At 58.0% G+C, this 21,117-nt stretch overlaps 1 protein-coding gene across 1 annotated transcript in view; it reads left to right on the plus strand.

Annotated features, from left to right (window-relative positions):
• Positions 1–502: 502 nt before the first annotated feature.
• Positions 503–21,117, plus strand: part of SULT4A1 (sulfotransferase family 4A member 1) — a 34,191-nt gene continuing 13,576 nt past the window's right edge. Inside the window, exons 1-4 of the mRNA XM_055328648.1 lie at positions 503–679; positions 18,278–18,408; positions 19,825–19,905; positions 20,683–20,809. Coding sequence (XP_055184623.1) covers positions 511–679; positions 18,278–18,408; positions 19,825–19,905; positions 20,683–20,809 — 508 coding nt within the window. The 5' untranslated portion in view covers positions 503–510. The remainder of the gene's footprint in view (positions 680–18,277; positions 18,409–19,824; positions 19,906–20,682; positions 20,810–21,117) is intronic.

Genomic DNA, 21,117 nt, shown 5'->3' on the forward strand with positions numbered 1-21,117 from the left:
GTGGAGGGGATGTGGGGTACCGGCGGGGAGGTCGAGGCGGCGGGGCCTGGGCCATCGGAGGTGGGTAAGGGCACGCAGGTGCGGCGAGGCCTGGGCGGCCCCCCACGTCACGTCTGCGGAGGGCAGCCGGCGCGCGGCGGGCGGGGCCATGACGTCATACCGCGGAGAGCCGCCGGGGCGGGGCGGAGGTGCGGGCGGCGCCGTGACGTCACGCCTGCGGAGCGCCGCGCGGCGGCTGGGGCGGGGCGGAGGTGCGGGCGGCGCCGTGACGTCACGCCTGCGGAGCGCCGCGCGGCGGCTGGGGCGGGGCGGAGGTGCGGGCGGCGCCGTGACGTCACGCCTGCGGAGCGCCGCGCGGCGGCTGGGGCGGGGCGGAGGTGCGGGCGGCGCCGTGACGTCACGCCTGCGGAGCGCCGCTCGGCGGCTGGCGGCGGGTGCGGGCGCGGGCGCGGGCGCGGGCGCGGGCGGGGCGCGGGCGCGGGCGCGGGGCGGGCCGGGAGCGGCGGCGGCATGGCGGAGAGCGAGGCCGAGACCCCCAGCACCCCGGGCGAGTTCGAGAGCAAGTACTTCGAGTTCCACGGCGTGCGGCTGCCGCCCTTCTGCCGCGGGAAGATGGAGGAGATCGCCAACTTCCCGGTGCGGCCCAGCGACGTGTGGATCGTCACCTACCCCAAGTCCGGTGAGCCCCGCGCCGACCCCACCCGCCCTGCTCTGCGGCGCGCCGGCGCGGGGGCTGCCCGGCCGGGCGCGGGGAGGGCGGGGGCCGGAGCTCCACGGCGGGGGGGGGGGTCGGCCGGCATTTGGGGAAACCGAGGCCGGAGACCTTGCGAGGTGGGCCCCCCGGGGATGCAGCCTGTGTGCCTGGAGCGGCCAGGGGGACAGGCCCGGGCGGCCACCGCTCCGCTGCATCCCCTGCCCCCCCCCCCCCCCCCCGGGCGGGCTGTGTGACCTTGGACAGCCGCGCAGCCTCTCTGTTCCGGGCCCGCTTCAGCCCCGGGTGGGCGCGAAGTGCGGTGATCGTTTGGGAAGGGGCTGAGGTGCGCGTCGGGGCCCTCGTCCTGTGCGTGGGCTCGGGTGGGGGATGGGCCCGCCGTGCTCCGGGTGCATGCCCGGTGTTCCCTTGTTCCGGCGCCGGCTCCGCACTCCGGTGTCGTCAGGCGGGACCCAGGGCGTTCCTGTTTCCCGGCGTTACCTGACCTCAGATTCGTGACAGCCGCCCAGGGAAGGGAAGGGAAGGGAAGGGAAGGGAAGGGAAGGGACGGTCCTCTTCCCTCTCCAGTCCAGGCGGTGCGGCTCAGAGACGGCCGGCGGCTTGCCCAAGGTCACACAGCTGGAGCTGGGAACCGGCAGAGCTGCGCTTTAGAGCCAGGCCGGTCTGCCCGGGACTTGATGTCAGAGATCCTCATGTAGTGTCTCTTCTGAGGTTTGCAGGGAAAAGAGGCAGCTTCCCCGTTCTCCGTCACAGCTGAGGGTTTCCCTTGTTGCCACTGTGTTGGAGAAGGAGGGAGACACCTGAATCCAGGCCGTGCAGCGTGTCCATAGCCTGGGCCAGAAGGTGGCCAGCCTGGAGGTCATGTGGGATCAGCAGCCCTGCCGCTTGCTGGGCGAGCTGTATGCGTGGCTCTCAGCTGGAAGAGCTGTTGCAGGGTCCCAGACCCCTGAGGGGGAGGCCTAGAGATTCTCTGAGGAAGGCTGGGGAAGGGGCCAGCAGTGCTGGGGAGGGTGGGGAATCGTGTTGGGGCGGGGAGGGGGGGAGCTTGAAGAAGTCTGGAAATGCTGCCAGGCTGTCCTTGGGAAGGGGGAAGGGGAGAAGGTGCACCCAGGACGCGTGCCATGGCCAGGGGCTTTCCTTCTGCTGCAGCTCCACAGCCCCACGGGTATGGGGCTCAGCGTTTTTCCCACTTCAGAGCCCCATATAACATACAGCTGAAAGACCACCACCCCCACCTGGGGGTGGGCCTGTACTTGGACCCCCACCTTAAACGTGGGAGCAATAAAGACTAAAAGTCATCTCATGTCAGTTTAGGACGGGGTTTGCCTCCAGATGAATTGTGAAAAACTTGGTTTGGCCACAGCTTTAGGACCCTTGAATTGCAGATGAGGGATGGAGGTTTTGGCGTTCCTTTCCTCCATTTTATGAAGTTAAGAAGCTGGAGGGGGAGGAGGCACAGGCCAGGAGGCTCACTTGGAACGCTGTGTACTTGGGGCTTGTGGGGGATGCTCTAGAGGGACCCTGGCTCTGCAGGGACATTTCTGGCTGTTTTGATGGGGAATGCGGTTGTTAAAGAAGTTTTCTGGGGGACCCAAACTCAAATCATGTTTGTCACTAGAATCTTTCAAGGACAGACAAAAGCACATGCTAGACTTTTTAATAAGAAGACAAAACAGGGCCCTTTCCCTTGGTGACAGAAAACCCAGTGGTGGTCTCGAGCCCCTGGTGCTTTGTGTGAGATCCCTACACGCAGAGCCCTAGAGAGCCACCTCTTTAAAACTTAGAAAAAATTTGAAGCCCTTCATGGCCTTTCCAGGCTCTTACCAGTGCCTCCAAAGGCTTTCATTCTCCCCGCCCCGCTGTTCGCTGTTCGTGAAGTTTGTTACATGGAATGATCGGGGTGTGTGTGTGTGTGTGTGTGTGTGTGTGTGTGTGTGTGGAAAAACTAGTCCCCGAAGTTGGCCATGAAGATTTTTCTCTTGACCAGAGAAAAGGGCCCTGGAAGTCATTGCCAGTGGCCTCCGGTAGTAGGAAGAGCTGGTTCCAGCAAGCCGTTGCCTTGGGCTAGGCCGAGCCTTGGCATCCTCTGCCGTGAAATTTGCACCTTAAATTGCGCAGTCGCTGAGCCCTTGGGTCTTGGGGCCCATTTTCTTGAACACAGGCCGGTAGCAGCTTGGGATGGACCCGAATGCTTTGGGAGTAGGTGAGCAGCCGCTTATGGAGTCCTGTATGCCAAGTACCCTGCCACCCCTTGGGGCCGTGGTTTTCACGGGGGCAGGGGAGGCCACCGTACCATCTTTGGAGGAAGTGGGATGATGCATGAGCGCCCCTCCCCGTGCCAGGTGCATGGTAAGCATAAGGAAGGGTCCTGTCATTCATGCTGGCCCCTGCTCCCTGGCACCCATTGTGTCCAGACGCTTTTCTAGGTGCTGGGGTTGCAGGGAGAAGTCCCGTCTGCTGCCTGCCTGCCCTCAGTGAGCTCACCGTCTGCTGGGGGACAGTGGGGTGGTTGGTGCCAGAACCAGGACAAGTAGCCAGGGCTAGCAGAGGCCCCTGAGGGAGCCCACGGGCCCCTTGGGTTCCCAGTGCCCAAGTCTGGGAGGTCGGAATGGCCTTGCAAACGGCCAGAGCTGGAAGGGCTTGTAGAGCCCCGTGTCTCCTCCTGCCCCCTGGCTGATGGGAACAGGGGTTCACAGCTCTGGGGGATTTCCGGTGGTAGTTAGATCCTGTGTTTTCCCTCAACACCCACCACACTCCAGGAGCGTTTCTGTGTTCCTGACATTTCAGCTCAGGTGACAGGTTAGGTCAGTAGCCTCCAGCCATGTGTGGCTTTTAAATTCAATGAATCGAGATGAAGTAAAAGTAGAAATACAGTTCCTCAGCAGCACTTGTCATGTCTCAGGTGCCCGGTCACCGCATGTAGCTTGTGGCTGTCATATTAGACTACAGGGATGTTAGAAGCTTCCATCGTGGCCAGTTCTCTGGGATGGCACCAGTTCAAACCGTGGTCCAGATACTGGGAGGCACTGTGCCTTCTGAGGAGGCCTGTTCTACCTCTGTCCTTGTCTGTCATCATTCACCTTATTGCTCTTTGATCCCAAGATGGTTGTGTTAAATCTGGTCATCTGCGGAAACATCTAGCAGCTGTCCGTGCTGGGTGGCAGTGAGCACTGCTGTTGGTTTTGTCAGCAGGTTCCCAGTTCCCTGAAGTCATGGAGCATCAGCTTTGGGATATGCTCCTTGGCTGAGCCAGAGCGCCTGCTTCCTGGTGTTGTTTTCATTTTGGTTCCAACCAGCCCTGAAGGGCATCCACATTCTCCTGTCACTGACTTGGAGGGAAGAAGTGAATCACCGCTGGGGGGTGAGAGCACTGGGCTCCCAGTTCTGGCCCTGTCGCCGTGTGACCTCAGTTTGCCCATGAAGAATGAGGGGATTGGACCTGATGGATGCATCTAAGTCTGAACTTTTAAGACAGCTTGGGATGGGGAGGCTGGCGGGGGAGACCCGCAGGTCCCAGGCTACGTGGATGACATCATTTTGTTTATATGCACATGTCACCAAGCCTAGGAGAGGCAGGTTGGGGAGTGTTGTGAATGTGGTGACACTCTCTTCAAGGAGCTGACAGTGACATTAGGAAGCCGGGCTCCTGATGCTGAAAGCTAACTGACGTGTCAGGGTGGGGTGGTTATTCTCAGGGTCAAGTCAGAGGCTCAAGAAGGAGCATCACTGGAGGACTGCATGGAGGAGGTGGCCTGGGGCTGGGCAGGATTACCAATTACAGCTACAGTCCCAGTGTCTACCTCTTTTGAGCCTCAGAGTGAGCCTGTGTTCTTGTGATTGTCTCTTTTTTGTAGATGGATACAGTCCAGTGAGGGGCGAGGAGGGGAAGAGGTGGAACCGGCATCTGAGTGTGCAGTTTTTACCTGTAGATGGTGGAGGTGATCGAGCCCCAGAGAGTGGGAGGAGAGATAGTGGCGATGGGCGCCCAGGTGTGTCCCAGGTGTTCGCGTATGGCATCTCCTATCATTTTCCCACAGCCTGGGGAGGAGGCCATTCACGGCCTCAGTGTGTGGACCAGGAGGCAGGCTAGGACACGTTGGGGGGGGCCTGTCTCCACTGAGAGCTCACGTTCATTCCGGGATCAGCGTGCTGGCCCCTGCCCTTCAGCTACACCACGCAGGGTGACTAGTGCTCTTCAGCACCGCGGTTGGTGGCCTGCGTCCTGGAGAAGCGGCAGGGGTTTGAAGGGTGAGGCCTTGCTCCCCAGCAGCTGTGCCCTTCCTCTTTCCTTTCCCTATCTCCCTGCTCCTTCCCTTTGCTCCTCTCCTGCCGCCTGCATGTAAGCAGGACGCTGGGGATGGGGATGGGGAAGAGGGTGGCACGTCCAGGTTCCTGGGTTGGCGTGGGGGACCTCTCTCCTTACCGCTGCGTGGGCCTGGTAGAGCGGCCCCCAGGGCTCTGGAGAGAGAGAGGAGGAGGGGCGCCTTGACTCCTGTGGAATAGGAGACTCCCAGAGCCCCACACCCCCCCTCCCCCGCCCCCAGCTCTAGGGTCCCATCCTCATTCCCCACCGCACCTTCCTCCTCAGCTCTGAGGACTTCTCCTGCCTCTCCTCCCACACGCACTTTGTTACCCACTTTGTTACCTGGTCCGCTTATTTGTCCCCTTCCTGTCCCCACTGATGGATAGCTGGGGCTCACAGGGCCGGGCCTTTCTGCTGGTTAAAGCAGTAATTAGATCCTGGTTTTTCCTGCAGCGCTCCATTATTGAGAGTATTTCTGTGTTTCTGACATTTCAGCTCAGGTGACAGGTTAGACTGTGCCGCCCACGTCCGTAGCCTCCAGCCACATGTGGCTTTTTTTTTTTAATTTATTTACGATAGTCACACACACACACACACACACACACACACACACACACAGAGAGAGGCAGAGACATAGGCAGAGGGAGAAGCAGGCTCCATGCACCGGGAGCCATAGTGGGATTCGATCCCGGGTCTCCAGGATCGCGCCGTGGGCCAAAGGCAGGCGCCAAACCGCTGCGCCACCCAGGGATCTCCCACATGTGGCTTTTTAAATTCAATGAATCGAGATTAAGCAAAAGTAGAAATTCAGTTCCTCAGGAGCACTTGCCATGTCCCAGGTGCCCGGTCGCTGCATGTAGCCCGTGGCTGTCCTGTTGGACTGCACCTAGTAGGCTCTCAGGTGTGCCTGCCCCCCTCCACCCCTGCTCCCGTCTTGGGATCCTCCCTCTCTCACCTGGAATATCGCCTGGCCTCCCCCCTCAGTCTACCTCTCACTCTGTAGCTGAAGTGACCTCTTAGAAACAAACCTGACCCCGGTCGCTCCCTCATTAGACAGCTGACTCTTCTTTGCTTCAGGCAACGATAAACTCCGTAGCCTGTTCTCCTGGGACCTGGACTCCTCACCTGCCAGGCCCGTGGAACCGTCGGAAGGCGCCAAGTTCGTTCTTTCTTTCTTTCTTTCTTTCTTTCTTTCTTTCTTTCTTTCTTTCTTTCTTTCTTTTCTTTCTTTCTTTTCTTTCTTTTCTTTCTTTTCTTTCTTTTCTTGCCTTTGCTCCTGCGTCTGGTGTACTCTTCCCCTCCCCGTCCCTCTCCTCCTTCCCCTTCCCTCTGATCCTGATGAGGACTTCTCACCTTCATGGTGCTACTCATCTGTTAAGTGTGGGACCAGCCGTCCTCCTCCCTGGGTCCCCCTCCTTGTGTCATTCAGCACTCTAGAGGAGTCGCCCTGTTGTCTTCTGGCTTACATCATTCCTGATGAAAAGTGTGGTTATAATTCCTTGTTCCTTTGTGGAGTGGGTCTCTTTTCTTCTGAGTGCCTTCAAGATTTTCTCTTTTGATTTTCAGCACTTTGAATATGATACATCCAGATATCTATTTTTTGGTTGGGGGGCTGATAACTTCTGCTTGGGGTTCTCTGAGCCTCGTGGATCTGCAGTTTGTTGCCTTTCATTATTTTGGAAAAATTCTCAGCTATTAGCTCCTCAGATATTTCTTCTGTCTTGTTCTCTCTCTTTCCTTCTGAGATTCCAGTTACGTATGTGTGAGATAGATATTGTCCCATAGCTCTTGGATGTTTTTTCTTTCTTTCTCTTTGGGAAAATTTCTGTTGACCATTCTTTCGGTTGACTGATTTTTTTTCCTCCACCGTGTCAGATCTATGAAGTCAAGTCTGTGAGCCATTCAGAAGCATTCTATGTTTCTGTTCCTGTGTTTTGATTTTTCCTCTGGCTTTTTCACTTTTAGTTTCCAAGTTGTTGCCAAAATATCTTATCTGTTCAAGCATGGTGTCCACCTTTGCTGTGAAGTCTTTTAACATGTTAAACAGACTTATTTTAAATTCTCAGAGTCTGATTCTTTTGATTGATTTGTCTCTTGACATGAGATTAATTCCTTTTTCTTCAGTCTTTTTAAAAGGAGTATACTTTTTGATTGAATGCTGGACACAGTGTTCTGACTCTGGAGACAAAGGTCAGTTGTATTTATGCTTGGAAATGGGCCTGCCTTTTTCTGCCACACTGTTAGCATTGCAGGGGAGTCAGTCTGGTATGAGTTGGGCTGTACTTGGGTTCTACTGCTGCTCTGGTCACTTGAATGACCTACTCATCTTAATTCCTATAGCATCACCTTGTGCTTAGCATGGGGCTTTTCCGGAGGCTCTTTCCCTGTTGTTCCTGATCCCCACACCCTTGTCCTTCCCCCAGGGGTAAACCATTGTTATTTGTTGCTCTGATTTGCTGGCTTACAGAGGAAGGATTTCAAGAGGGATGTGCTCTGTCATCTGGTCCAGCTGCAGCCTTAGAGTTTCAGGCTTAGGCAGGCTCTGAGCTCCTGGGTTTTGGTGGAGCTCTCTCAGAGATCCCGCAACTGCCACCACCCCGGCAGCAGCCAACTCAGCCTTGATGGTGGATCTTGCACAGGAGACTTTTACTTCTCTCTTGCAGTATTTAGGGGTCTCTGATAGAGCCCCGGGGATGGTTTCTGCTCCCCACTGAGGGCAGAGGTATTTTTCTTTAACCCATTCAAAAGCCACATTGGTTCTTCAACCGGGGCTCTTGGGGCAACAGGGTTGGCTCTTCTTCCTCCAGTGTCTTAAAGCATTTTTCCCAGAGAGAGAGAGAAGGACCCTGGCACGGTTCCCCTTTTCCTGCAGCCCTAGCACAGAGGCACTCTGTCTCCAGCCTGCCAACCCTCATCCTTGTGAGAACCAGACCTGAGTGTGTTTGATGTCAGCCCTCTCCTTGTGTCTGGCTCTGCAAGCTCACAGTTTAGTCTTTGCAGTTAGTAGTTTACCTGAATTCTTCTTTCCCACTTGCATGGAGCCTTGCGTCTCTGCCTGACCGTCTGGAGGGCCTGTCTTTCAGGATTTTCTGCTTCTTGGTGGTCCTGCAGCTTTAGCTGTCTGATGGACTTGGAGTCAGGGGAGGATCTTGTCCATCTAGTCTTTCCTTGTTAGTGTAGAGCCATGCTTCTCCCAGTTCCCTGCGCCCTGGGGGAAGCGGCACCACTTCCTTGTGTCTTGACAGTCAGATGAGGCAGTAGGCAGGCCTGCAGCTTCTGGAACATCAGGTAGTGTGCTGTATCACATGATCTCTACTGTTAGTAGGGAGCGAGGACCCTGCACAGGCTTATGGAGGGCATAAAGGTTAGCAAAGGGGGTGTTAGGATGTGGAAACCTCCCCAGGGCATGCTTTGCAGAGTTACGGAGTTTTCTGGGAGCTAAATAAGTCATTTCCAGAAGGACTAGAAAGCCAGAGACCGGGATCCCTGGGTGGCACAGCAGTTTGGTGCCTGCCTTTGGCCCAGGGCGCGATCCTGCAGACCTGGGATCGAATCCCACATCGGGCTGCCGGTGTATGGAGCCTGCTTCTCCCTCTGCCTATGTCTCTGCCCCTCTCTCTCTCTCTGTGTGTGACTATCATAAATAAATTAAAAAAAAAAAAAAAAAAAAAAAGAAAGCCAGAGACCCCAGGTTGGGCTTGTGTGTGTTCTGTGGTGCACAGCTAGCTCTCAGGAGGCCCGGCTCAGCCTGAAATGAGCCAGGGCATCCTGGGCCTGCACTCCCCACCCCCCGGTGACAGGGCAGTGGACTAGGCCATGGCTGTTTGTCTTTCTCAAGCCTCAGAGCAGGACCAGGAGGTGTGAGCATTTCCTGTATCTGTGCTGGGTGCCATAGCTTCACTGGGAAGGAGGCCCACTTGCAGGTGAGGAAGTGAGGCCCAAGGAGAAGCCGGCCCAGGTGCTGGCAGTAGAGCCCCTGGCTCTGGGCAGGCTGGCCCCCAGGGCCATGTGTTGGGTACAAACCTACTCCACCTCCATGGTCAGCCCCACGGTCACCACCACTGATGCCTTCGGCAGCAGACATCATGACATGCAATCCACGTGGTGGTCCTCACCATGCTACTGGGGAGACAGGCCTAGAGGGGCTCAGGGCTCATCCTTGCTCAGCATCCAGGTGTTAGGGAGTGGCCGAGCTAGGATTTCAGACACAAGTCTATAAGCCGGTGCCCCAGGGGCGTTCCTTTGGTTGGTCTGCCTCTCCCGGGAGGGGGCGTGCTCGGGTCCGGGAGAGCCTGAAGCAGGGGTTGGAATGGAGAAGTGAGGTGGAGGTGGTCTCAGGAGTGGTGCCCTCGTGGGTCCTGGGGCTCTGCCTGCGGGGGGCTCCAGAGAGGGTGTGGATATGGCCAAGGGGCTCCCTTGAGGGGAGGAGGCCAGTGCTCTCCGGCCAGTCCTGTCTCTCAGCGGGTGAGGGTGCTCAGGGCCTTGGCTCCTGGCACTTCCCTCCGAGTGGGAAGCGAGAGCCTTCTTGTGTGGGGCCCATCTGCTCGAGCTGCAGGTGATGACGTCCAGGGTGGCTGGGGTGGGCGGCTGGGCACTGAGAGGGTCTGTTGCAGGCAGGGCGGCTTACAGCCACCTGGCCTGAGTCTCGGTTTCGGGGGAGGCCATCACCCTTTCTGCGTCCTGCTCTTGGATGTGGGGGTGATGTGCCCTGTCTCGCAGAGTGGTTGGAGGGTTGAATGTGGTAATGAGCCTGTAGCGCCCTGCTTGGGCCTAGTACTTTGTTAGGCCCTGTTTTCTTTGTCCCTCTTTTGTGTCAGCTCCACCTGGAACATCTCGGGTTTGTTGCTGCGTGAAAGACCCCCTGGACTCAGTGCCTTGAAACAAGACTGTTACTATAGCCTAGTGTCTGCTGTCGCTGGTCTCGGCCAAAACCCCACGCGCCTGCGGGTCAAGTGGAGGCTTCAGACCTGGCTGGGCTGAGCGGGGCAGCTCTGCTCCAGGTGTCTCTCCTCGTGCTGGGACGTGTGGGCTAGCCAGGGAATGTCCCCCTCTCGGTGGCGGCAGAAGCATGCAGAGTTCTGTGGCTTTGCCTCTTGCTTGGCCACAGCAAGCCACTGATTGTGCCCAGCATCAGAGAGAGGCGCTGCCTTCTTCAGGAGGAGCTATGAGGCCACATGGCAGAGTGTGGGTGGGGCGTGGTAGAGAACGGGGGCTCCCACTGCTGTCCACCACAGTGTCCCCTATGGTTCACTGGCTTGTCCCGTCCTGAGGGTCCTTTGTCAGAGGCTACTTTTTAAGAGGAGCCTCCCCTGACTTTGCTGGGCCCTCATAGGAGGTGGGGCCTCTCCCTCATGGGTGGAGCCACAGCATCTGCCTGGTGGACCGGCACCCTCTTGGGAGGGGTTTGTGTGTAGGGGCCTGCACGTGTGTCAACATCTGTGATCCTAGGAACTCAGCCCAGGAGAGTTTCCTGCTTGGAGCTGGAGGGCCAGAGGTGTGGTGGCCGTGTCAGGCCCGCCAGACTTGAAGGAAGAGCTCGGCTGGAAGTCTGGGCCCCAGATCCTAGGGGCCTCATCAGACAGGGACTGTGGGAAGCCAGGGCTGTCAGGTGTGCTACAGACACCTCGTCATCTCAGTGTGTGTGTGTGTGTGTGTGTGTGTGTGTGTGTGTGTGTGTGCTGTGTCCAGCAGGGGCACAGATGCTGGCATGGGGAGCTCTGTGGGCCGAGAAGCTGAGTTCCCTCAGTGGTGGGGGCAGTCCCAGCCACTTCCTCCCTCTGCCTCAGCCTCATTCCATCCCCAGCTGTGGGGGCTTCAGGGTGAGAGCTGAGGCCTGGAAGTGAGAACACGTGGCTCAGAGCCTTGGTTTTGCTGCTTATTTGCTTTGTAAGCTTTGGGGGAGTGTATGTATATTGTATGTGTATGTGTGTTTATCTGTAACATGTATGTGTGCAGTGTTTGTATACATATGTGTTATCTTTGTGTGTGGTATGTGTGTTGTATATAGTGTATATGTGTTGTGTGTGTCATGTGTTTGGTGTGTATGACTGTGGTATGTGTGGTGTGAATGTGGTGTGTGTGTCATGTAAGTGTGTGATGTGTATGAAGGTCTGTGTGTATTGTATGTATAAGTCTGGTGTGTGTGTCACATATGTGTGTGGTGTGTATGAATGTGTGTGGCATGTGGTATATATGTCATTTGTGTGTGTGTGTATGGTGTTTATGGCTCTGTGTGGTGTGTGTGTGATGTATATATGTGTGCAGCGTGTATGAGTGACAGTGTATAGAGTGTGGTGTGTATCGTGTATGTGTGGTGTGCGGGGTGCCATATGTATATGTGGTGGCGTGTATGAGTGTGTGTGTGCGCGGTGTGTGTGAGGAAGCACTCGGTTCTGGGGTCCAAGCTGAGGGGCTGGGTTCTGGGTTCCTGGCCTGCTGGCATCTGTGACCTGGGGCAGTTCACCTCTGCGCTGGTTCTTCGCGTGTGAAATCTGATGGTGGTGGTCACCGAGGGGCTTGTGACAGTCGAATGAGGACATGGCTGAGTTGCTGTGACTGTGCCTGGGACGCTGAGCACCATTCCCACTGTTGCTAAGGTGACACCAGGCACCTGTGTGAGCCACGGAGTGCTTCTGGTCTCGCATTGCACCCGTTGCAGCCGAGGGACTGGGCTGCATCTGTCTGGGGCGCCCTGTCCCCTCATGTGTCTGGAGGTTCCCGTGAGAGCTGAGAGGGCACATGTGAAGGCTCCCAGGAGGGGCGACAGGAATTTACCTGGTGGTGAATCATCCCTGTGCTCTCTCTTCTGGATAGGAGCGTCCTGGGGGCCGTCTCAGCCTGTGTGAGGACAGCCTGGGGCGGGGCCTGGGAGCACCTTGGTCCTGGGTGGCCCGGGCCCACTCTGGGGTACAGCTTCAGATGCTTGGCTGTCGGTGTTCCTGGACGGTCCCAGCTGTAACACGTCACTGTCCGGTGACTCCAGACGGTGGCACATTGATGGGGGGGTGCCCATTGAACACGTGTGCTCATGTCTGCTTCCTCTTAAGACCTCACTGTGTGATGATCAAGGAGGAGAAAGGTCTGAAACCCTCAGAGGAGAAGAGGCAGGGACTTGGGGTGATGGATACCCATGGACCCCACGATCGGATGCGGTGGCCGAGTGTTCACTGACTTAGCAGGCGGAGGGTCGAGATACGGGCGGCGGGAGGGCCGCAGGGGTGCATGAACGGTTTCCAGCTGCGGGGCTCCAGCAGTGGGGGGCACCGGAAAGCTGAGGGGTGGCAGCTGAGGGGGGGACACAGCACCAGGATGTGGATTCAGGGATGTCGAGCACAGACAGCTGTAGGCTGGGATGCGGTGCCATATCAGAAGTAGGGGTCAGGGGCAAGCTGCATCCTTGTGAGAGAAGTGCTGCTTGGCTCCCGGGAGGCAGGTACTCCCCCAGGGCGGCGAGCCGAGGCATCTCTGGAGAGACCGGCCCCGTGGACGGCTGTAGCAGTGCCGTGCCCCTGGGAGTGTGCTGCCATGGACACGGAGGCCCCCCAGATGGCTGCGTCCGGGGGCTCATCCTACCTGCAGATGGACTCAAGGCAAGGTCTTCAAGTCTCCAAAACGAGGGACACAGACCTGCAAACTCAAAAGGTGGAAAGGGAGCTCAGAGGAATCCAGGGCGACACACAAACGGAGGAAAACCTAGGAGGGCAGTCCCCCTGCCCCCCTGTACTCCTGCATCTCTGGAGCCGCCTCGGAGAGTGAAGACAGACGTGGCTCCCTGAGGACAGACGGGAGCCAGGGCACATCTTGACAGAACCCGGATTGAGAGTTTGGGCATGGAAGGTCTGACAACCCCGTGCTGAGGTTTGGATGGGCAGGCGGGGAGATCTCTCCCGAAGTAAAAGAAAAGTCTTTATGGAATGAGGGCAGAGACAAGAAAATCGGAAGATCTCGGGGTTCCGGGAAGAGAACAGAGTAGGAGGAGAGAACGTTTAGGGACCCAGGGTGTCCAGAACCCGAGGGCAGGAGCTAGGGAGCCCCCCCCCCTCAGTGCCTGGCATGACAGTCAGACGGACAGACGGGAGGAGGAGCATGGAGGCCGCTCCCGGGAAGCCTCTGGGCTCCAAAGGCCAGGCCGCCGTCGAGGACCAGGGAGCGGGCGCCCAGAGTTCTCAGCACTGGCAGCTGGGAGTCAGGGCGCAGTTCTGGGGCCCAGACTCTCCAGCCCCGAATTCTCTGCACAGCCGAACAGCCGAGCACAGCCAGGCCGATGCTCGTCCTGGTCAGGCCCATGCTTGGGACACAGCGAGAGGGTGGGCTCCGCAGCGCATGGGAGACCCCAGCCAGGGGCCTGGGGAGTGGCCGCATCCAGCCCGAGGAGACCCCGGGTCACCCGTGGGACTGAGAGCATCCAGAGGCCTTGCTGCAGCCGGGGACAGGATTGCGAGTGGCCACAAGGCAAAGGAAGCAAGCAGACGAGCAGTGATTTACTCTAGGAGAATGAAGTCTCGGCCGAGAAGGTAAGTGCCATCGCTGCGTGGACTACTGTGGAGCAGAACATGCGGTAAATGCCCAGGTAAGACCACGCTCCTGCTGGGCCTGCGCTGGGAGGAGGGAAGCTCCTGTGAGTGAACCTGGCCAAGTCCTTGTCTTCCTCTGTTGAAAATCAGTAGCCCGTGGAAACTGTGTAAATTGTGAAAGAATGGGCAGCCCGGGTGGCTCAGTGGTTTAGCACCACCTTCAGCCCAGGATGTGATCCCGGGATCCCCGGATCGAGTCCCACGTCGGGCTCCCTGCGTGGAGCCTGCTTCTCCCTCTGCCTGTCTCTGCCTCTTTCTCTCCCTCTCTCTTTGTGTCTGAATGAATGAATGAATAAATAAATAAATAAGTAAAATCTTTAAAAAAAAAAGATTGTGAAAGATCTAAGCACATCAGAAAATTGAGGGTAAGAGAAGAATCAACCAGTGGTTTGCTCTGCGCCGGATTGGGGGTGGGGAGGAGAACGGGGTTTTCCGTTCCTCACCTGCTAGTGCTCTGTGAGTTTTTAAACAAGGTACGTGTGTGACTTTCTTTAGTAAACGATAACAGTGAAAATAAAAGAATGCCACAGGGTTTCAGCCCCAGGATCCCGGTGGTTTGGGGCCCAGTTCCGATTGGTCCTGGCCCTGGAGGAGTGAGTGGTTCCTTCTGCCCCCAGCGTTCTGGTGGGAATTTTAATGGGCTCTCCCCACTTGTGATGAGGCAGGACTGATTTTTGGGGAGTTCCACCCAGAATGCCACTGGCTTCCGAGTGGTCTGGACCCAGCATCCCAGGGTCAGAAGGCACTGCCCCTGCCCGTGGGAGCAGGGATCTGGCTGGAGTCAGCAGAAGCGCTTCCAGAAAGGATCATGTCCAGTGGATTTGGAAAGCGCGAGGCGTTATTCCGCAGGAAGGCAGCGCTGCCCTGCTGCCATCCCGGGCCCAGGTTTGAAAGCCTGGCTCTTCTCTGCCTCACCTTGGGTTTGCCGGCAGTCAGGCTGGCTCCTGCTGCTGGGTTCCTCCTGCGCCCGCCTCCCCCACTGGCCTCCCGCTGCCGTGGGACAGTTGGGGGTGCTGGGTCCCACCTCACTCCCATTTGCTTGGCTCAGTGGCTGCAGGAGTAGAGGGCCTTCTGGCCTGGATGCAGCCCCTGCAGCACCTCCTCACCCTCATTTCCCTGCAGGCTACGTGGTGGGTTCACACGGGGCTGGCTTCTCTGCCCTTATGTCCACTGGGCATGCTCAGAGGTCCCCGGGGGTGGGGGACAGGTGGGGACTTCCACACTTGGGTCCCCCACTCCAGAGGAGCACTCCCCTTCCCAGCTCAGTGACTTCAGGCTAGTAACCTAAACTCTGAGATTCTGTGGCCTTATTGGTGTAAGGGGTGCTCCTAAACCCTCCTCCTGAGTTGTGCAGGAGCTGCCCCCCATGTCACGTGTTGCTCAGGACGTGGCTTTGACAGGAAGGGCCTGACGGCTTGTGTCCCTTGTTGGGATGAGGGTGGGCTGGGTTGGCAGGAGGCTGTGCTGTATCCTCGAGTGTGGGTGGTTCTGGTTAGTGGAGCCTGTCACGGCGTTAGTAGCTCGGAGAGATTCTCATTTGTATTGAGCCTCTTTGGCTCGGAGCAGGTCACTTCGTGGCCCTGTGCTCAACAGCCTGTGAAGAAGTGGGGAGCATTGCCACATGTTCTGGTGGGGGAGCAGGGACCCCAGGGCCAGCCCTTGGTGCAGGCTTGTTAAATGAATAAAGGGGAGGGTGGGGGTTACCCCTTGAATGGCCACCAGATCCTAAGTGAGGACTTTGACCTAATTGCCATGTAGGAGACACATGGCTCCACTGAGTGGGGGTGTCCCAACAGCTGGGCAGGGAGCTGGGGTGCCCAGGGTGGGAAGGGCTCAGACAGGGGAAGGCTGACTGGGTGCCGAGGATGTGTGGAAGTTGTAGGAGGTCACAGACACAAGCACGCACGACCAGTCCTGTTTCCCAGGTGGGGTGGGAGAGACTCTAGAGTCTCATTCAGTTGTCAGGCCCATGGGCTTCCAAGCACCTACCACGTTAGGATTGTGATGTGAGTATGGTCAGTAGAGTAATGGCCTCCAGACATGTCCACGTCCTAATGCTCCAACCTGTGAGTATTTCACCTTTTGTGCTGAGGAGGCTGGAGGCTGCGTTCGGATGGGAGGTTATCCTGGGTGTGCTCACGGGGTTTCCTGCCAGAGGAGGAAGGTGGCAGGGCGATCAGTGTGGCTACAGCTGCAGGCAAGACAAGGAATTGCCCCTGCAGCCTCCGGAGGGGAGCAGTGGTGCCCACACCCTGATTTGAGCCCCGCGTGGCCTGTGTTGGCCTCTGGCCTCCAGAGTTGTGGGGCGGTAGCTGTTGTTGGAAGCCGCAGCAGCCATAAGCACCAAGACGCCTTCTCTGTCCTCACAAGCTCATGCCCAGTGCATCAAATGCAGTAGGACAAGAGGCAGGGGGTGTGGTTGGCGGGGCACAGATGAGACGGGGTGCCTGGGAAGGCTTCTGGGAGCTGCGGCTCCAAGATCACATCCAGGTTGGAGGCAGGAGGACGGCCTGTTGAAGGCTTGGGCCACGGGGTGCTGAGTTCTGGGGGAGATGGGAGACCTGGCCACAGCCCAGAGTGCCAGAGGGGTGGAGAGAGAGGAGGGGGCCGAGAGCCTCCGGGACACAGCAGGTGGAGGGGTCGCCGCAGCCAAGGATGCCGGGAGAGGGACCAGCTGGGCTCATGCTGTCGTCTGGGGCACCGCCAGGGTGGTGGCAGTGGACGTGGAGGGGAGAGGCATGGGTGCAGCTGGCACCTGGTGCAGACCCCGTGGACAGCGCAGCCTGTGTTTGGTCTTTGGTTATGGTGACCCACCAGTGTCATTGTCATCATCATCTCTGGCTGGTTTTTTCCTGTGAACATGTCGTCACATCTTGCCAGCTGGCTTCCGCCCTGGAGAGGCCAGGGGCTGCTCGCCGCACTCGTCCTGTGTGCCCTGTTGGCTGCCCGGGGGCCAGAGGCATGCAGCAGGCCCTCCAGTAGCTTATGCTGAAGACGGGAAGGCCAGGCCGAGTTGCTTGAGCAGGAAGTGGACGTGCTGGACGGGGCCGGTGGGGACAGGCCAGTGGGGAGGCCAGGGGAGAGCTTCCTTGGGCTCTAACGAGGCTGGTCTTCTGGCGTAAGTACTTAGTGGAGATGAGGATGGGGCTTGTGGAATTGATACGTTGATGTGAGATGATGTTAATGTGCAGGGTGTCTGTCTGGGGGCATTGCCTGTGGGGGCAGGGAGCACTAGAAATAGGTCCTGAGGATGTCGCCAGACAGGCCAGGGACTCTGCCTACACACTGATTTCGGGGGGCATGGGCTCCCCAGTGCAGGTGCCCTGGGCTGTTGGGTGAGTGGACCTCCCCAGGAGGAATAGGGTGGAAGCCACACACTGGCCGTGTGACCTGGGGCACAGCTTGGCCTCGGGCTTCTCATCTGTAAATGGGGGTGATCACAGTCTCCACCTTTCAGGCTGGTGGGAGGATCCTGTGGGTAACAGGTAAAGTTATTTCTGTTTGAATTTTAAAAACCATTACACTATTTTCTTCAGTGCCTTTGCTCCAAAGCTGCTTCCTCCAGGAAGTCTTCCTGGATCAAGTTATCTTCTTCTGATTACTCAGCACCCAAGGTTTGCTTCAGAAAACAGGAACTGAGCACAGCCACGTGCTGGCTCTCCCGGTACAGCAAAGAACCAGGCTTTACGGTAGGAGAGTAGGAGCCTGTAAAGGAATGTGCAGCTGTTCCTGGCCAGTTGGCATGGTGTGGGGGGTGGGGAGTCCTCACCTGAAGGGCCGTGGGAGGGAGGAAGGGCCTGCAGGCCGTGGGGAAGACCTTACTCTGAGGAGACGTGAGGCCGCTGCGGATGGTCGTCGTGGACGAGGGATGCCAGCTAATGCCGTCTGACGCCCATGTTGGAATGATGGATCTGCTTTGTTGAAACCAGACTGACGGGTGGGGGGAGCTGGGCCGAAGCAGAGAACTATGGGAGGCTCTCACTGCGCGGTCCGGGATGGAAGGGCCAGCTCTGCACTCACCTTGACAGCAGATCCAGAGGTTGCTGAGGTGTAGACCCAATCAGGGCACGCGTAGGCTGGCCGTTTGTTGCAAGGGCAGGCCTGGTCCCGGTGGGGCAAGGGGTGGCAGGTGCTCCTGGGTGGACAGCTGGGTGGAGGGTGGAGCTGGCTTTCCGGGGGACGCAGTATGAGGCCCTCTGGGGAGTGCAAGCAGCCAGGAGAGCAGGGGTCTGAGGCAGTGTTTGGGGCAGTCAGTGTTTCAGGGTGGGGAGATGAGGAACTACGGACAGACCAGTATCCTTGGAGTAAAAGGACCAAAGTCTTGAGGAAGAGGCACTAGCCTGCCGTAGCTGTTTCTCCCAGAGGTCAGGTGGGGTAATGATGGGATAGCCCTGGGCTCACTGGTGACCTGGAGCCGAAAGCCTGGGCAGAGTGGGGTCTGCTCACGGGGGCCAGCAGAGGTACCAGGAGCCACCTTCCTCCCAGGGGTGACACTCTTGGTGGGGTGTCCCACCTGTCCCTGGGCTGTCCTACTCAGCAGGGCTGTGGTGGCACTTGGTGGCTGGCCAGGTGTGTGATCAACCTACGCATCTTCAGGCCCTATTCTGGGGCAGCAGGTGCTGCCTAGAGAGCGGGGCTGGCCGTTGGGCTTCCTCTGAGCACCACTCCCTGGGGCTTCTCTCCCTCCAGGCACAAGCTTGCTGCAGGAGGTGGTCTACTTGGTGAGCCAGGGGGCCGACCCTGATGAAATTGGCTTGATGAACATTGATGAGCAGCTCCCGGTCTTGGAGTACCCGCAGCCGGGCCTGGACATCATCAAGGTACCTCTCTGGGCCAGCGGCACCCAGCCCTGGGGATCCCCTGGGGACCCTGAGTGACGATTGCTCCTGCACAGGGGCCCACGGGCGGAGGGAGGGCAGAGAGCTCCCAGTCCCCCTAGACAGCCAGGTGAGAGACCTATAGGCCTGAGCCCTTGGCAGTGACCCTGAGATTGGAACAGTGGGTGATGTGGGTGACTTGGCGGTACAAAGGAGGCTCCCCACTGTGGCTCACCCCATCTGTCGTGGGAGCTGAGGAGGTGCGTTTGCATCCAGCATTTGGTATCAGGAATGGAATAAACATTATCCTGAAGGGCTGCCCATCCTAGTGCTCAGATGCAGCTGGGATCGTCGCCCCCTTCCTATCCTTGTCACCTCGAAGCTCAGGCCTCATTTCCCACGTGGACTGCCTGTCCATTCCCTCACTAGGTGAGCATTCTGATGTAGAGCTCTGAGAGCGCCCTTGCCCCCCATTTCACTGCTCTCAATATCCAGTCCAGAGGCTGTCTACACGTCTCTGCCTGCACCCCAGCCTCCAGTGTTCGTCCAGCTGCATCTGGGTGTTTGCACCCCAGTGTGTACCTCCAACCCGTGCTGATGCATCTGTGGAGCCCTTCGGTAGATCCTTGCTGGGTACCCAGCAGGGCGCTGCCCTTGGCACTGGGGTGCAGCCGAGGACAAAACTGACAATGTTGTGTCGTGATCCTCAGAGAACTTGCGTTCTGGGGAGGGAGACCAGCAGGGGAGGAAGAACAGGAAGCCGTGGTTACATGGTGGTCAGTGCTGTGTGGGGACCAACGTGGGACAGGACACAGGACGGCAGGCCTCCCTGGGGGCCAGCTGAGTACGGTCCTCAAAGGCCAGGCGGGCGAGCTGGGGCAGGGGCAGCAGTGCGCGTGGGCCTGGCATGTTCCAGGAGCAGCAGGAAGACCTGACGCTGATGTGACTGAGTTATTAGCGGTGCTGCTGTGCGCCTCGGCCTCCTTTGCTGCTCTTCACAGTCTGGGCAGACTCCCTGAGCAGAGCCCCATGACCGTGACTGGTTGGCTCATGCTCCGTGTGCCCAAGGACGGACTATGTCCTGTGTCCTGTTCAGTCTGGAGGGCGGCCAGATCTCGGGTGAGAAGTTTCTCAGGTGGAGTGCGGGTCTTGACCCTTAGAAAGGCTCTGAGAGGGATCCCTGGGTGGCGCAGGGGTTTGGCGCCTGCCTTTGGCCCAGGGCGCGATCCTGGAGACCCGGGATCAAATCCCACGTCAGGCTCCCGGTGCATGGAGCCTGTTTCTCCCTCTGCCTGTGTCTGTGCCTCTCTCTCTCTCTCTCTGTGACTATCATAAATAAAAAAAAAAAAGAAAGAAAGGCCCTGAGGTAAGTGAGCAGCTGCATGTCCTCTGAATGCCTCTCCCTCTGACCCTTTGCAGGAGCTGACGTCTCCCCGCCTCATCAAAAGCCACCTTCCCTACCGCTTCCTGCCCTCTGATCTCCACAACGGCGATTCTAAGGTAACCCCACTCCCCGCCCCCCTTTGGCAGAGCTCCCGACAGGCAGAGCCAGCCCAGCGGTGCTCTGGGCAACCATCCTGAGCTCCTCAAGGCACAGGTGTGCGAAGACCCAGCAGAGGCCGTCCCTGAGCTTGTATGGCCTTTTGTCCATGTTTCCTTTTTTTAAAAAAATATTTATTTATTTATCTATCTACCTACTTACCTACCTATTTATTTGAGAGCAAGGCAGAGACACAGGCAGAGGGAGAAGCAGGCTCCACGCAGGGAGCCCGACCCGGGACTCAATCCCGGGACCCGGGGCCACACCCTGAGCCAAAGGCAGACGCTCAACCCCTGAGCCACCCGGGTATCCCTTGTCCATGTTTCTAATTTGGGTTTTTCCTTACAGTCGAACTTGGGCTTGACTAGCCTTAGTCCAACGTCTGCTCCTGTGTTAGCCTGAGGACCCAGCGCTGCTTTCATGGTCTCTGGTTCTTCTCATTTTCTCAGTGTGATGAGGCCTCTAATTCTCATCACCGATGTCAGGACCCACCTGTTTCTGTGTCCCACTCATTGTAAAGTCGCGGTGTAGGACAGAAATGTAGTAACACACTCAGGCACGGTTCCACCAGATGCTGTTGCACGGAGGAGGGTGAGCCTCTGCTGGAGCCGAAGCCGTGCACATCTGGGGCTGACCTGGGGGCTGACCTCGGGGTTGACCTCAGGGCTGGAGGTGGGTCGTCCGTTCAGAGTGGGTTGGAGGAGCAGCCCCTCAGCCGTCCCTCCGTCCCGCCACAGGTCATATACATGGCTCGGAACCCCAAGGACCTGGTGGTGTCCTACTACCAGTTCCACCGCTCCCTGCGGACCATGAGCTACCGAGGCACCTTCCAGGAGTTCTGCCGGCGATTTATGAACGACAAGCGTAAGTGTCTCAGGCTGCACGGACAGCTCGTTCACTGAACCCCTGTGTGTCCTTGCACTTTGCCCACATTCCCCACAAGTCCTGTGATGACCACGCAGGTTGGGCCTGTTTTCCCGCTGTTGGGTGGAGGAGCAGGGCTGCGGGGTGACTGGAAGCCCGTCAAGGGTCGTGGCCAGGGTGCAGCAGAGCGGGCGTCCAAGTCGGAAGCCCTTCTCTCTCATCTGCATCATTGGGGTCCTGAAACGTTCCCCAGTCAGAAGCATTCCTCTTCCTGCCTGGATTTCAGACAGCAAAAGCAGAGGCCTGGA

The sequence above is a fragment of the Nyctereutes procyonoides genome, unplaced genomic scaffold (genome assembly GCF_905146905.1).
Source record: "Nyctereutes procyonoides isolate TBG_1078 unplaced genomic scaffold, NYPRO_anot_genome, whole genome shotgun sequence".
NCBI lineage: Eukaryota > Metazoa > Chordata > Mammalia > Carnivora > Canidae > Nyctereutes > Nyctereutes procyonoides.